The sequence below is a fragment of the Colias eurytheme genome, chromosome 18 (genome assembly GCF_061535395.1).
Source record: "Colias eurytheme isolate Ceu_HAF_F1 chromosome 18, ilColEury1 Martin Lab GWU primary, whole genome shotgun sequence".
Classification (NCBI taxonomy): domain Eukaryota; kingdom Metazoa; phylum Arthropoda; class Insecta; order Lepidoptera; family Pieridae; genus Colias; species Colias eurytheme.
The window spans coordinates 6,523,345-6,538,440 of NC_142997.1; the positions used below are offsets into that span (position 1 = coordinate 6,523,345).

At 31.7% G+C, this 15,096-nt stretch overlaps 4 protein-coding genes across 8 annotated transcripts; 2 read left to right on the forward strand and 2 right to left on the reverse strand.

Moving 5' to 3' along the window:
* On the reverse strand, positions 1-3,977 carry LOC149900731 (26S proteasome regulatory subunit 4). The gene is made up of 9 exons (XM_090112807.1): positions 3,829-3,977; positions 3,459-3,746; positions 3,207-3,377; positions 2,993-3,121; positions 2,530-2,715; positions 1,111-1,211; positions 778-874; positions 389-598; positions 1-205 (listed from the first exon to the last, which is right to left on the reverse strand). The coding sequence occupies exons 1-9, from the start codon at positions 3,829-3,831 to the stop codon at positions 71-73; spliced, it is 1,320 nt and encodes a 439-aa protein (XP_089968933.1). The 5' UTR covers positions 3,832-3,977; the 3' UTR covers positions 1-70.
* A 2,073-nt stretch (positions 3,978-6,050) lies between these two features.
* Srp54k (signal recognition particle 54k) lies at positions 6,051-8,855 on the forward strand. The gene is made up of 7 exons (XM_090112480.1): positions 6,051-6,355; positions 6,442-6,618; positions 6,922-7,151; positions 7,238-7,388; positions 7,618-7,766; positions 7,977-8,238; positions 8,322-8,855. Exons 1-7 carry the CDS (start codon positions 6,278-6,280, stop codon positions 8,778-8,780), a joined length of 1,506 nt encoding a protein of 501 aa, XP_089968606.1. The 5' UTR covers positions 6,051-6,277; the 3' UTR covers positions 8,781-8,855.
* Positions 8,856-9,501: 646 nt separating this feature from the next.
* On the forward strand, positions 9,502-11,618 carry LOC149900733 (CCA tRNA nucleotidyltransferase 1, mitochondrial). Of its 4 annotated transcripts, none has more exons than XM_090112802.1 (6): positions 9,502-9,684; positions 9,801-10,000; positions 10,072-10,355; positions 10,559-10,879; positions 10,955-11,168; positions 11,301-11,618. In XM_090112802.1, the coding sequence occupies exons 1-6, from the start codon at positions 9,643-9,645 to the stop codon at positions 11,599-11,601; spliced, it is 1,362 nt and encodes a 453-aa protein (XP_089968928.1). In that variant the 5' UTR covers positions 9,502-9,642; the 3' UTR covers positions 11,602-11,618. The 4 variants fall into 4 exon arrangements, with proteins under 4 accessions (XP_089968928.1, XP_089968931.1, XP_089968929.1 ...); XM_090112805.1 differs by having other exon boundaries at positions 9,524-9,592; XM_090112803.1 differs by having other exon boundaries at positions 9,530-9,684; positions 9,775-10,000.
* On the reverse strand, positions 11,167-13,842 carry LOC149900734 (abscission/NoCut checkpoint regulator). 2 transcript variants are annotated; one of them, XM_090112808.1, is made up of 6 exons: positions 13,638-13,842; positions 13,472-13,558; positions 13,311-13,384; positions 12,985-13,243; positions 12,058-12,300; positions 11,167-11,922 (listed from the first exon to the last, which is right to left on the reverse strand). In XM_090112808.1, exons 1-6 carry the CDS (start codon positions 13,683-13,685, stop codon positions 11,713-11,715), a joined length of 921 nt encoding a protein of 306 aa, XP_089968934.1. In that variant the 5' UTR covers positions 13,686-13,842; the 3' UTR covers positions 11,167-11,712. The 2 variants fall into 2 exon arrangements, with proteins under 2 accessions (XP_089968934.1, XP_089968935.1); XM_090112809.1 differs by lacking the exon at positions 13,472-13,558.
* Positions 13,843-15,096: the final 1,254 nt, after the last annotated feature.

Consider the following 15,096-nt stretch of genomic DNA (forward strand, 5'->3'; position numbering starts at 1 on the left):
TGGAGGTTAAAAGCTTTTTTAATCAACTTTCATTACAATGCACATATTAATTAAGAAAAAAATTATATATTTAAAGGTACAATCCTTCAGGAGTTCCTTCTTTTTTACGATATAAGACACTCTCCTTAGACTTCTTAAAATCTTCATTAGTGACTTTCATACGACGCTCTCGCAATGCCATCAACCCAGCTTCAGTACAAATAGCCTAAAATTATTACAAAAATGTTATGCAGTTATAAAACCAATTGAAAGAGAGAAAAAAATAAACAAGATTTTTGATTTATTTAGTGATTTTCTTCTGGTATTTGTACGTTAACACAAATATTTAAATTTAATTGCTTTAAATGTATTTCACAAAAGAAATACAATAAAAGTTCTGTTTAACTACCTTTATATCAGCACCAGAGAGATCATCCTTGGACATAATAAGCTCTGACAAGTTAACGTCGTCAGCTAGCGTCATCCTTGATGTGTGAATAGTAAAGATACGTCTCTTTGTCTTTTCATCAGGCAGTGGGAACTCAATCTTTCTATCAATACGTCCTGGACGAATCAACGCAGGATCCAATGTCTCTATCCGATTAGTAGCCATGATGACCTGTAAAATAGTTCAACATGAAAACGTTATAAATACGAATCATAACGAATCATACGAAACGTTATAAAAACGTTAGAAATCAGTGACAAACTGCTAAGCATAAAACTAATCCCAATGGATTTTATAATCATTTATGAAGTATCTATAAATAGGAATTGTAATATTGTTGTATACAATACCTTGACATCACCCCTTGAATCAAAACCGTCCAATTGATTCAACAGTTCCAACATAGTTCTTTGAATTTCCCTTTCACCACCAGAGTTTGAATCATACCTATAAATAAAATAATGGTGATAATGTTATAAGTAACTTGCCCCTCTAATAAAATATCACCAAATTCCAACTGATAAGCTCAAGTTAAAAAGACAATATCTCATTTGTTACTGGTATGAAGAGATTTGTTACAGAAATGGTTAAGTGTGCTTTAAAAACAAAACATTTTTGGAAATATAGATATATAGAATAATCAATATAACTATGTGTAGTTGATGTACAATAATTATGCTTACCGTTTTGTACCAACAGCATCAATTTCATCAATGAATACTATTGATGGAGCATGTTCTTCGGCCACTCTGAACAATTCTCGTACAAGTTTTGGTCCATCACCCTAAAAATAAGGTTAAACATTGAAAAGACAACAATTGATAGATTGGCAAATAATATATTTTTACTTCACATATTTACATAACAGCATAATATGATTACACATCATTTGTTGCATTCTCTTTTTAAAATGTCTAAACAGAGAGTACATATTATTATAGAAATAAGGTCTATATTATGTAATAACTTTTCTGTTTTAATTTATGTAAAATAAAAAAGACGTGTGGCACTCGGGGACTGCCGCGGTAAAGCTATTGCATGTGCCCGTCGTGGTGGGGAGCGTGAGGTTTTTTCGTTACGCAATTTTTGGATTCGGTCCCCGCGCTCAAGGCCCGCGATAGAAGCTAGGCAATAGCTTAAAAAGTACATAATATTAATACTAGGGATGTAACGATACATGATTTTGCCGATACGATACCGATACCGATATTTGTAGTAATGTATCGGCGATACCGATACCGATACCGATATCGATGGCTTGGTAGAAAAATAAATAGTGAATTATGCATAAAAAGTTACCAACATTTAACAGAGACAACTGTTAATCGTATTCTTTTAAATAAAAATGCCAAATCAAAAAACAACAAAACCATTTATTTTAGTATTATTATTTTACGAAGTCAGTTAAACTTTAAGTAATACACATACAATCAGTACCTAATAAAAGTTTACTATAATTGGTAGAGTTTTTTCAGAAAACAAAGTGCGCACGCGCGGGCGGCCTCCCGCATCGTTCATTGGGCGCGGATTTTTGAATTATTTGATATCAAAAAAATTGGTTGTTTGTAAAGTAGGTTTACGATCGAGATGTTTACGTGATAACATAATGCAGTGGCAGCGCTCGAGATGAAACGGGAGATCGGTCCGTCTCTCTCTCGTTATACCTGCGATCGCGCTCGTGAGGTTTTGGTGTGACACAAGTTTATGAACATGTCACCCGACTAAAACGATTTTAAAAACGTTATCACGTTAAAAATTAAAAAAATTCAAAATTATTTATTTCTTTCCTTTACTTAAACAAATTATTATAAACAAATTTGTGATTGGAACACTCCTAGTAAGCAAATAAAATGCTTGTGTCAGGAGGTTCCGCTCTTCCTTAACACTATTACAGAAACAGAAATAAAACAATATGAATGAATACAATGCAAAAACATAGAAGAAAAGAAAGAATTTAATAAAAAAATATCGGTATCGGTTGATTTATTATCGGCGATACCGATATATCGGCTTGCCGATATATCGGCCGATATATCGGTATCGGTATCGGTATCGTTACATCCCTAATTAATACCAAAAGTATGATGCAGTAATGAACTCACCAGATATTTCTGAATGAGTTCCGACCCAACCACTCTAAGGAATGTAGCTGATGTCTGATTAGCAACAGCTTTAGCCAGAAGAGTTTTACCAGTTCCTGGAGGTCCGTATAAAATTACACCTTTTGGTGGCTTTATACCCATCTCTTCATAATACTCTGGATGAGTTAACGGTAGCTCAACTGACTCCTGTTGAGATATTATTAACAATTATTATCTGTACTGTAAAATATTAAAATTTGATCATTCATATACATTCATAAATATGATGAACTAGCTGCGCTCCTTGGTCTTCCTCAATAAATGGGCTAACGAAAACTAAAAGAATTTTTCAAATCGGACCAGTAGTTCGTGAGGTTAGCGCGTTCAAACAAACAAACCCTTCAGCTTTATAATATTTGTACAGATAATAAATATCTTTGTTACTGTAATATTAAAGTTCATGTTGGCATTGAGAATTGATTACCTTAATTTCCTGAATTTGAGTATCAAGACCACCAATATCAGCATATGTTTCCTGTGGAGCCTTCTCTAACTTCATAACAGATACCATAGGATCTGTATCATCACCTAATACACCAACAACTGCATGAACCTGATAAATCATTCAGTAAATTAATTAAACACTTCCTTCATATACCTGTATATAAATATGAATAAAAATTATAACAAAGTTATACCTTATGATTTAATAGTACAGAGCATCCAGGCTCCAATTGATCTTTGTCCACGAATGATAAAATGCTAACATAATGCTCACTTCCCACAGATGTAGAGACAATGGCATGGTTGTCATCTATAATTTCTTCTAGATTGCCAACAGACATAGGTGTTCCTCTTAAGTCATCGACCTATAAAAATATTAATTGTAATAGTGACCTGTTAAATGGACTTTACTTTTGTTTATATATTGTTTTTTTTACTCTTAGTACCTTAGAACGCTCTTCTTCAATCTTCTCCTCTTGGGGCTTCAGACGCTCCTGATTGCGAATAAATTCTTCTTCCATAAGAAGATAATCCTTTATTCTTTCGAGTTTTAACAGTTTTAGCCTACACCGCGTATGCGGAGTCACTTGTGGTAACTTCAATGCAGCATCAGGACCCTTAGCCTTACGCTTCTTCTTGCCAACCCTCGTAGGGATCGGAGGTTCGTACTTCTTCTTCTTATCTTTATCGTCTTTCTTGTCACCACCGCTTCCACCACCTGATTGGTTTTGACCCTAATACAAAGAAATGTAAAAGTAATGATTTATGAATAAGTACACAAATATATAATATATAGTTAATAAAAATTGACCGTACCATAATTCAGATCAAAGAAGTAATAACTTTATTTCAATACTTTTATAACACAAACAATGAGATTGAAAATTTTAAGAATCAATTTTTACTTCATCTCTGAATGTTGAGTTGACAGCGATTACAAAGCGAAATTATTGTTTCTTTTATTTCATTTATTCACTGACTTGGATACTCGTGCTTTGGTCGTTACACGATACTATAAATAATTGTGTAAATTAATTATTGTTATTTAACAATAGGTATTATATCAACTATGTATACATTACAAAGTTTTAACTTTAATTTATGTAATATAAGATCTCAAGCTTATATTAGAGCTAACGCTAACGTGTAGCAACTTAGATCATTAAGTAATGGATGGAGCACGCTGGCAAATGTTCTAACTAAACTTTCTGCCGGTTTTGGTGCGGGGAGGGTAACTCACACTTTGAAACACAATCACACATTCACAAAAATAATTTGTGTCTTTACAAACTCAAACTATTACAAAATGGACAGACTAGCATGTTTTTGCACACATACATCGATTACACAGAAAAATCTCTATACATATACGTAATAATACAATCGCTCTAAAGGGATGTAACCATATCGATATTACAAAAATAATAATTTTGTTGAAATTAGAAATAACATTAATATTATATTCATAAAAAATACTACACAGGTCATTTGTAACGTTTTCATCATTATTATATGCATACGAAAAAACAATAAACTGCCATTTTGTTTGTATTTGAATATGTATTTATTCAACACATCACATATTATATTCAATAAAATAAATATCGGTCCAGAAATTTTTATTATTTCTGTACCGAGGTGTCCATTCTGATTTTCTCCCACAGCATTCAATCCACCTTAGCCTTAAAGCAGGATTTTTTGCAAATCTGAAATATACGCAATATTCGTACATACATATTATAAACAAAGTAGCTGCTCCGCGCGGTTTCACCCCCGTGGCTCCACTCCTGTTGGTCGTAGCGTGATGATATATGTATACCTTCCTCGATAAATGGGCTATCTAACACTGAAAGAATTTTTCAAATCGGACCAGTAGTTCCCGAGAATAGCGCGTTCAAACAAAGAAACAAACAAACAAACTCTTCAGCTTTATAATATTAGTATAGATTACATAATAGAAAGGTTACAAGATTAACATTACAAAAAAAACGGCTAAATGCGAGTCGGTCTCGCGCACGAAGGGTTCCGTACCATTAAAATGTTCTGCCAGTTAAAAGTAACCGAGCGTAAATTTTAATAAATATATACAATACTTACAAAATAAACATTATACTCCTTTTTATGCAGTTGTGTAAAATTTTAATATAAAAAAGATTAATTCTCATCTCATTTCAAATTATACTTAGAAAAATATTTTTTTATCGACGTTCAAGTTAAAAGCAGTCCGTCACTAAGAAAGTCGTAAAAATTTACGACCTTTTAAGCGACGAGTTTTTAAATTCAACTCTATCACTAAGTTTATAAAGATTAAATTTGAATTTCTCTTCAAGATAGTCTCGCTACATCACTTTATAGTCTCGTGGGGAGTGCGGTTCAATATCGCGTTCTAAATTCAATTTTATCGCTTAGTTCATAAACATTAAATTTGTATATTTTCTCTTCAAGATAGTCTCGTTACATCGCTTTATAGTCTCGTGGGGAATGCGGTTCAATATCGCGTTTTAAATTCAACTTTATCTCTTAGTTCATAAAGATTAAATTTGTATATTTTCTTTCCATGATAGTCTCGTGAGGCCGCATCAATGATCGAGTACACACATGACTCGATTATTTGTCTTGATCATATCGCTAAACGATACATCGACGATTATTAGAAATTGCATTTAATTAGAAATGTACGTTAAAAAAATAAAAAAATATACACAAATGAAAGGTTATTCCATCTTTTTTAATATTCGACATGTTTGAATTGCTTCTGCAAGACTTGACAGTGCAAAACGGCATTTTTAGCGGAGCACTCACAGACGTCCTTTCGATGTTTTACGAATACGCAGAGTGTTCGTAATCGATTACGCAAGTAGTTTTTATGAAAGCATAAGATTTTTCGATTCGAATAATCTTATACCTCGGCAAAAGGGGAAGCGCCTGCGTGTGTTATCCATTACTTATTGATCTAAGTGTAGCAAGCATTGTTTAGTGTAGAGTGTGGACTTACCTTAAGCGATATGAAGTCTGACGATTGTCTGATGACGTTTGACGTGTCAATATGTACGTCAAATGAAAATGAAATTTATTCTTACGTCGTGGTCCTAGTGACTGTTTTTAATTGTAATTTACAGAATTTGCCTCACATAATTATAGAAAAGCTTATAAGAATTTGAAGGAAATGAAATATTACAAAGGATTGTTTTTAATCCATCCAAACAAGTGCTTACTATAACAGGAAATATATGGTTTGAACACAGTATTTCAATAAATATTCAAGATGGTTTTAGCAGATTTAGGTCGTAAAATAACCACTGCTTTACAGTCCCTAAGTCGGGCTACTATTATCAATGAAGAGGTAAGTAACAAATAACGAAATGTGCGTTTATATTTACATACCTATGATATTATGACAATGATCTACCGAGACATTCCATCTTGCAGGTTTTAAACTCTATGCTAAAGCAGATATGTGCTGCACTTTTAGAAGCTGATGTTAATATACGTTTAGTAAAAAACCTCCGTGAAAATGTTCGTGCTGTTATTGATTTTGATGAGATGGCTGGTGGACTCAACAAGCGACGGATGATACAGTCCGCTGTTTTCAAAGAACTTGTAAAGGTAATAATGTCTCTATTACTGAAATAAGTTACTATTACAATATGATTACTAAGCTATTGCATAGCTTTTATCTCAGACTGAGCGCGGCGACCGAATGTAAAAATTCCGTAACGAAAAAACCTAACACCCCCCACTCCAACTGGCATAACGATGTGATGCTAAGCAATGGTTATTAATATGTGGCAGTCCTCGAAGCCACACATATTTTTTTTGTATATATCCAAACACAAAAGTTATGTTATACTTTTATACAAATTATTTAAATATTTAATTGTATTTATGTATTTATATTGCATATTTCAGTTAGTAGATCCTGGAGTCAAGCCCTACCAACCAGTCAAAGGCAAGCCAAATATTATAATGTTTGTAGGATTGCAAGGTTCTGGTAAAACCACAACTTGTACAAAATTGGCATACCATTATTTAAGAAAGAACTGGAAGTCATGTCTGGTTTGTGCTGATACCTTCAGAGCTGGTGCTTATGATCAAGTGAAACAGAATTGTACTAAGGCAAGAATACCATTTTACGGCAGGTTAGTTTTTAATTTCTATTTTGATTTGGCTGCGGCTTTATCTCATTTAATAACTAAAAATTACTGATATTAATTTTTTATTTTAGTTACACAGAAGTTGATCCTGTGGTTATAGCATCCACTGGTGTGGACATGTTCAAGAAAGAAGGATTTGAAATGATTATTGTGGATACAAGTGGTCGTCACAAACAGGAAGAGTCACTTTTTGAAGAGATGTTGGCAGTTGCTAATGCTATTGTGAGTATGAACTTAATTATGTAAAAGTAATCAATTTTAATTTGATCTTCTTGTCTAATCTGAAATGTAATTTTTATGAAAGATTTTGTAATTATTCAATACATAACATATTTTAGAGGTTTTAGCAAACATCTGTATTTTAAAATGTTTTGTTGTTAATTCAGACAGCAGTGAATATAAAGTTCTTATGGCTTGTAATTTATTCTGAAGTAATTGTTTCTACTTGCAGAAACCTGACAACATTATATTCGTAATGGACGCAACTATAGGACAGGCTTGTGAAGCTCAAGCTAGAGCTTTCAAAGAAAAAGTAGACATTGGGTCCGTTATAATCACAAAGTTGGATGGCCATGCAAAGGGTGGTGGAGCTCTTTCTGCGTAAGTATCTGGGTTTAAATTTTAATGTTATACGATATATAAGCAAACATGCTATATATCATGTATGTTCTTTGATTCCATGTCAGATTAGACTCATATGAAGTTTCGTAATTATTTCCTTCATAAAAATGTAACAATGAAGTTTAGAGGGTACTTTAATGTGGTAATATTTTATGCAGCAAATTTATTAAAAACACATTTATTTTACAGTGTAGCAGCAACACAGAGTCCAATTATATTTATTGGAACAGGCGAACATATTGATGATCTAGAACCATTCAAAACTAAACCCTTCATTAACAAGCTTCTGGGTATGGGTGATATTGAAGGCTTGCTGGACAAAGTCAATGAATTAAAACTAGATGATAATGATGAACTATTGGAAAAGTTAAAGCATGGACAATTCACACTTAGAGCCATGTATGAGCAATTTCAAAATATCATGAAAATGGGACCTTTTTCACAAATAATGGTATAAAGATTTTTTTCTGTCAAGACAATTTTTCATAATTTATTAATTGAAATATGTATAATAATTTGTTGAGTTTATTTCAGGGCATGATACCAGGCTTTTCACAAGACCTTATGTCAAAAGGAAGTGAACAAGAGTCCATGGCAAAATTGAAACGTCTGATGACAATAATGGATTCCATGAATGAAGGTGAACTAGACCATCGTGATGGCGCAAAGCTTTTCTCCAAACAACCCACCCGGATTACCAGAGTAGCACAGGGAGCTGGTGTTACCGAGAGAGACGTCAAAGATTTGATAGCTCAATACACTAAGTTTGCAGCTGTTGTTAAGAAAATGGGTGGTATCAAGGGTCTGTTCAAAGGTGGTGACATGGCCAAGAATGTCAATCAAACACAAATGGCTAAACTTAACCAGCAAATGGCTAAAATGATGGATCCTCGTATTTTGCAACAGATGGGTGGCATGTCTGGATTACACAACATGATGCGCCAACTACAGCAAGGCTCCAGTGGAATGAATAGTTTAATGGGTGGGAAATGACAGTAGCATTAAGTTGAAACATTTTCCACTGTAATCATTGTATTCAAAGTTTACAATAATCAGTTTTAATTGGTTTATTTTCGTTTTACTGTTTCTATATTTCCACTTTTTTTTCAATAGACTATAAGTATTTTAAAAACATTACACAAATATTATTGAATAAATTGCATATTTTTTAATCCCTACAAAACAATTAACATTACATTTCTATACATAATTTTCATCATATAATGTTTTTTCTCATTTAAAAAAATACAAAAAAATTTATTTTTTGACATTCATCATATTGTAATGTATTGTTCCAAATAAACAATTTTGAATTTTGAATCGCGGTGTATCGCTTCAGCAAGGCTTCTGCGGCTTCTACCAAGCTTCTACATATTATTATAGCAAGTAGGTTGCAATCTTCGAGCCTCTTGGCTTCTCGTCGAGACATAATTAAAATCGATGCACGTATTGTAACACAAATTTAAAGAATAAATTGTAATTCTAATAAATTCTAAGCGCAATAACAAAGGAACTAAACAGATAAATATAGGTGAATGAACTCCAACTGGCAAAGCTGCACATTTCTTTTTTAATGTTTTAGTTCCGCATTTATAATATTAAAGAAAAATATTTTGGCTCATATTATAGCTTGTAGCACTAAAAAGAAAATAGAAATTAATTTTGTCTATGGCCAAAAAAAATGCATTGACTTTTTGTTGTCATGTCAAATGTCATTATGATTTATTTTGATCTGGAAGTTGAAATCGCATTTTATAAAACAACTTTAAAATTTTCTTTCATTTAACAATCTTCAGTACACATATGTAATAAAACTTATTATATAATATTTTTAAATTATCTCGATTGATACGTTATGAAAATTGTGTATGCTAATGTTTTTAGGTTATTTCGGAATGTAAGCAACTAATTCTAAATATTAATACTTTAATCGAGATTTCTCGTTCTTTGTATTAATCCTTTTAGTTTATTTACATTATTATTTCAGTGTTTAAATTTAGCATATAATTCTAGAATTATTGCACTATAAAGGAGCCAGTGCGAAAAAGAATTCGTTCTAAAATGGACCAAAATTTAAAATGTCGCGATAATCCGGTAGTTTTAGTTCTGGAGAGTACAGAATTTAAAAATATTTTTACTCCAGAAGTTTTAGAATTAAAACAAATATTTGATAAATACAATTATGAAATAAGAATTGCAGGAGGAGCTGTACGGTAACTATAAATATTTTTAATTAAACAAAATTATTTGTTTTATGAGTAAATAACCCGAAAATTATTTGAAGGGATCTATTGATGGGTCAACCAGCAAAAGATTTAGATTTTGCCACTACAGCCACACCCAATCAGATGAAAGACATGTTTACGAAGGAAAATGTTAGAATGATTAATATGAGTGGAGAAAAGCATGGCACTATCACTCCAAGGATTAATGACAAAGAAAATTTTGAAGTGACCACTCTAAGAATTGATTTGGTCACTGATGGTAGACATGCAGAAGTTGAATTTACTAAAGATTGGAAATTAGATGCCAATAGGAGAGATCTCACAATAAACTCAATGTTTTTAGGTAATTAATATAATGCAATCATGTGTAATTTGGAAATGAATAATGCCATAATGAAGGCTTTTCAATCCTGTAATAGCACATTTCTAGATTCAGGCATTCTATATTATTTTCTAGTATAGCATAAACTGATTATTGGTGAATTTGCTGAATTATGGAAATTTATTTTTTCTCTTAATACTAATATTTTAATTTTTAATTCACAGGCTTTGATGGATCTGTATATGATTACTTTTATGGATATGATGATTTAAAAAACCGCAGAGTAGCTTTTGTTGGAGATGCTGATGTTAGAATAAAGGAGGATTATTTACGGATTTTGCGCTATTTTCGATTCTACGGTAGAATTGCAGAAAAACCCAATAATCATGAACAAGAAACTCTAAATATAATTACAAATAATGTAGCTGGTCTACAGAATGTATCTGGGGAGAGGATTTGGATGGAACTGAAGAAGACTCTTCAAGGCAATTTTGCTGGTGACTTATTAAAAACTATGCTTAATGTTGGTATTGGACAATTTATAGGTTGGTAGCATTCAACTTCATACATTTGTTGTATATTATAAATGTTCAATATTTTTTTAATACTGAAAATTTTAGGTATTCCAAATCCTAATATTGATGAGTTGGAAAAATTACTGAAAAGGAGTCAACATCTAGATTTACATCCAATGAGTTATTTAGCAGCATTGTTAAATGATATTGATGATGTTACTCTGTTGAATGCCAGGCTTAAATTTTCTGGCTATGATCGGGATATGACATATTTTATTGTTGAACATAGGGATGATAAAGAAGCATCCAGACCAATGCTGTAAGTACACAGTTTTAATTTATTTTTTTCAAATAATTTTAATCAGACACCTACAAAAATAATAACATAGACAATGAAAATAAACATAGATAATAAAATACCTATTTCATAACATAATTATATATTTCACAGGCCATATGAAAAACTAATTTTAAATACGAAAATTAAGCAAAAGGATGCCATTGACTATGTACAAGAAGTCCTCAAATATAGAGGTGACAGAAATCTTCTTGAACAATTAAATAAATGGGAGATACCTGTATTTCCAGTAAATGGAAAAACATTAAAAGCCAATGGTGTGCCGCCTGGTAAGATGTATGGAAGAATTATGGAAAAATTAAAAAATATATGGATAGATAATGAGTATAAACAAACATGTGACGATTTAGTTACATTAATTCCTGGTGTAATTGATGAATGTAAAACAAAATAAAGTAATATAATTTATAAATAATTTATTTGTTATAAATAGTTATATATTCTTTATAAATATAGTTCTGATCTATTAATTAAAAAAGCATTATTTAATTACAAGAAATATATCTCAGTATTGAAAGGATTTTGGTGCTGTATAAGGCTCATATTTATCGCAACCATCATCTTCATCCCTGTGTTCCATAAAGCACTGTTTGCAAAACAAATACTTGCAACCCAGGCACCTCATCTTTGCATCTTCATTACATATTTCACAAAATGGCAATTCATTTAAGGGACTTGAAACATCTTCATCTTCCAATAGAGCTTCCTTTTTTGCCTGAAATAATGAACAAATTGAAAAGAAAGTGGTGAATAGTTATTTATTGCATGAGAAGATGAGTACCTAGATAAAGAAAATTTAAATTACATAGGTCGGAATATTGCATGTGTAACAACTATAAATTATTAATACCTTTTCAATAATTTTTTTAATAGTATCCTCTTCGTTTTCTGGCGCCTCCTTTTCTTCGGGAACATTATTTTGGGTTGTGCCAGCCGTTCCTTTCAATTTTTGTAATCTCATTTCAATTTCACCAACTTTTTCCTCAAATTCATCCTTATATTTCTTATCAATACCGGTTTGTTCCATATACTGTCTCATTAAATCATTTGCTTGCTCCTCCTCAGTTCTTAAATCGGGACATGGTAAAATTGGCTAAAATTATGTGTATTTTATTAATTAAATAATTAGGTGTACTGTAATGTACTTGTGTCCAGTGTCCTTCGCCCCATATAACATGATTGCAAAACTTATTATTAATATCATTTATTCCATAATACAGTATGTATATAAATAAATATTATTAATAACGCCAAATTTTTATTATATTGGAAAAAGGTAAACTACATTTAAATATACCTAAATATATTTATCTAGTTAAAAATAAAATATATATGTATTTCAAAAATAAAAAGATAACTATAAAACTTTTGAGATAAAAACTTGAGCCTGTTGATAATTTGGATCAGCGTTTCCCAACCTGGGGTCCGCAAGCATATCCCAGGGGTCCGCAGGCAAATCAAGAAAATTACGAATACCTTAGTGACCAGAGAGTATTTTGACGGCCGGACTTTGTATTTTTCAGTTTTAAGATGGAATTTTTCTGTCAAGTGATGGGTGGCTAAGCTATTTCATACAAAAACACTGCAAGAAATCAATCAATTTAACTTATGAAAATAAGATTTTTTGGGGGTCCACAGATCATGGTAAGGTGGCGCTAGGGGTCCGCCTTTGGAAAATGTTGGGAAAGGCTGATTTAGATAAAATGCCTTCCTAGAAAAATATTGTTGAATGTTGAAAGAGGCATCTGGCACTTAAGATTTAAAATAAAATATTTACTTTACTATGTAGAGCTGTTACAGGCAAATTTTTAAGGTTTGCTAATCTTTCTTCTATTTCTGCCTGTGATGTTGTAGGAATATTCTTCAATTTGTTAAGTCGGTCTGTAATATCTTCAACAGTACATTTTAAAGGCTCTTGCTTTCCTTCTTTTAATTTTTGTAATCTATTTTGTATTTCCTCTTCAATGGGATCCTTGGATTCTACATCAAAATTATTTTTATTAACATTTGTTTGAGGATCAATAGCACCTATTCTTCTGTAATTTGCAAATGGTGAATAAGTAAATTATTTAAAAAACATAAATATATTTAAAATATACCCACTTGAAGTAAGCATCTGGTGGATCGAACTTAGTTTTGTCTTGAGAATTAGCAGTATTTTTACATTTTCCACACACCTGAAAATTTTAAGAATTAAAACAGTAAATTTCAAATGTATAAACTAAAGTCCACAGTAATAGCAGTGCAATAGGTATTTTACTTACTTTCGCCTCTGAATTGATTTTGTGCAAAAATATTTTGTTATTTAAACATTTAGAACAATAACTAAAACCGCAGCCAGGACAACCTTTCTAAAAATACATATTATAATAAAAATAATTATATAGATAGTATTATTTGATATGGTAAATTTAAAAATAAGATTCTTACTTCAGGACGCAAAAAGGAATACGATTTTAAACAAGAAGTGCACGACATTTTTTTAACTTTTTTAAGTATTGAAGCTTGAGAGATACTTTTGTGCTAGTTGTTTGACAAACAACAATAATATATTTGTTATTAAACTTATTCTAATGCACAAACAACAATTAATTAATTTAATTTTTGATTTTTGAAGAAATTTTACAATTAGATTTATTACCTACTTTATTTATTAGCTGTCAGTTGTCATTGTCATTTTTGAGTCACAGTATTACTGTGTCAGATCCGGAAATACGCTTGGAAATACGGTATAGAAAGTTGTCATCGACCCCACCACAGAGTAATACTCATCACTAGGCAATATAAAACATTTAAAATCTCGTATACTCTGTCCATTATATTATTTGCTTTTTGACAGCTTCACGCCTATGAAGGATTGTATTGTCTATGTTAAAATGTCATACAAATAATTATCGTTCTTCATGGACAGGTCCCGCCCACTTAGTGATGTCTACACAGAATTATTCAATGATGGGTCGATAGATTATAATAATCGATAGAAATACTCTGTAAAATATATCCGATGCAGAATAACTCTTCTATTATGTTATATAATTTAAACGTAAAGACAACCAAATTGTAAGATAGAAACCAATAAATAATAAAATATTAGTTTAGTTTAGTTTTAACATACAATGCATAGATATGTGGTCTTATTATTACATATCTTATTAGTACGTTTACGTTGTAATTATTATTTACGTACCTGATTCGATTTATGATAATATTTTTAATTTATAATTATTGAAATGGTATCACAATCGATAATCTTTTGAACATCACTTCTGGTATCACCCGTCGAGCTGTCAAAAAGCAATTCTTATAGTGGACAGACTATAGATAGTCGCATTCATCTTGAATCTCCTATTTGATGGAATGACTAGCGCCTTCTTTGAATGACGATATTAATTAATTGAATGACTAAGGAACAACTCGTTGTTGTTGAATGTATTGTGCGTTTCACGAGAGAGTTCCCCTGCCGTTATGTTGGCATACCTGACTGTCAAAAACGTCAAAGAGGCAAGAGCTAAAGAAGCGAGCTAAGAAGCGACAGAGTTGTCGAAGTTTTCCGAAATTTATAAATGTTTTAGAGATTGGCATCATGCTGCATACGCTTAGAAGTGGTGAAAGAGAAATGGCTATAGTTCCATGCGTGAAACCATGCGTGAAACGCACTATAACGTCCTTGAAACGTCTCGACTGAACGTTATTCATCATATTATAATATTATATAACGGATATCCGCTCTGTTCAAAGGGCTATGTTGGTCATTGAGGCTGTTTTCCAATTACAGAGCATAATGCGACTCAGTGACGCACAATGCCGAATTATGCTGATGCTTAATTGGAACGTGAAACGCACCAGCAGGTTGCGCTAAGTTCAGTGTTGAAAAAAAAATATTCAAAGA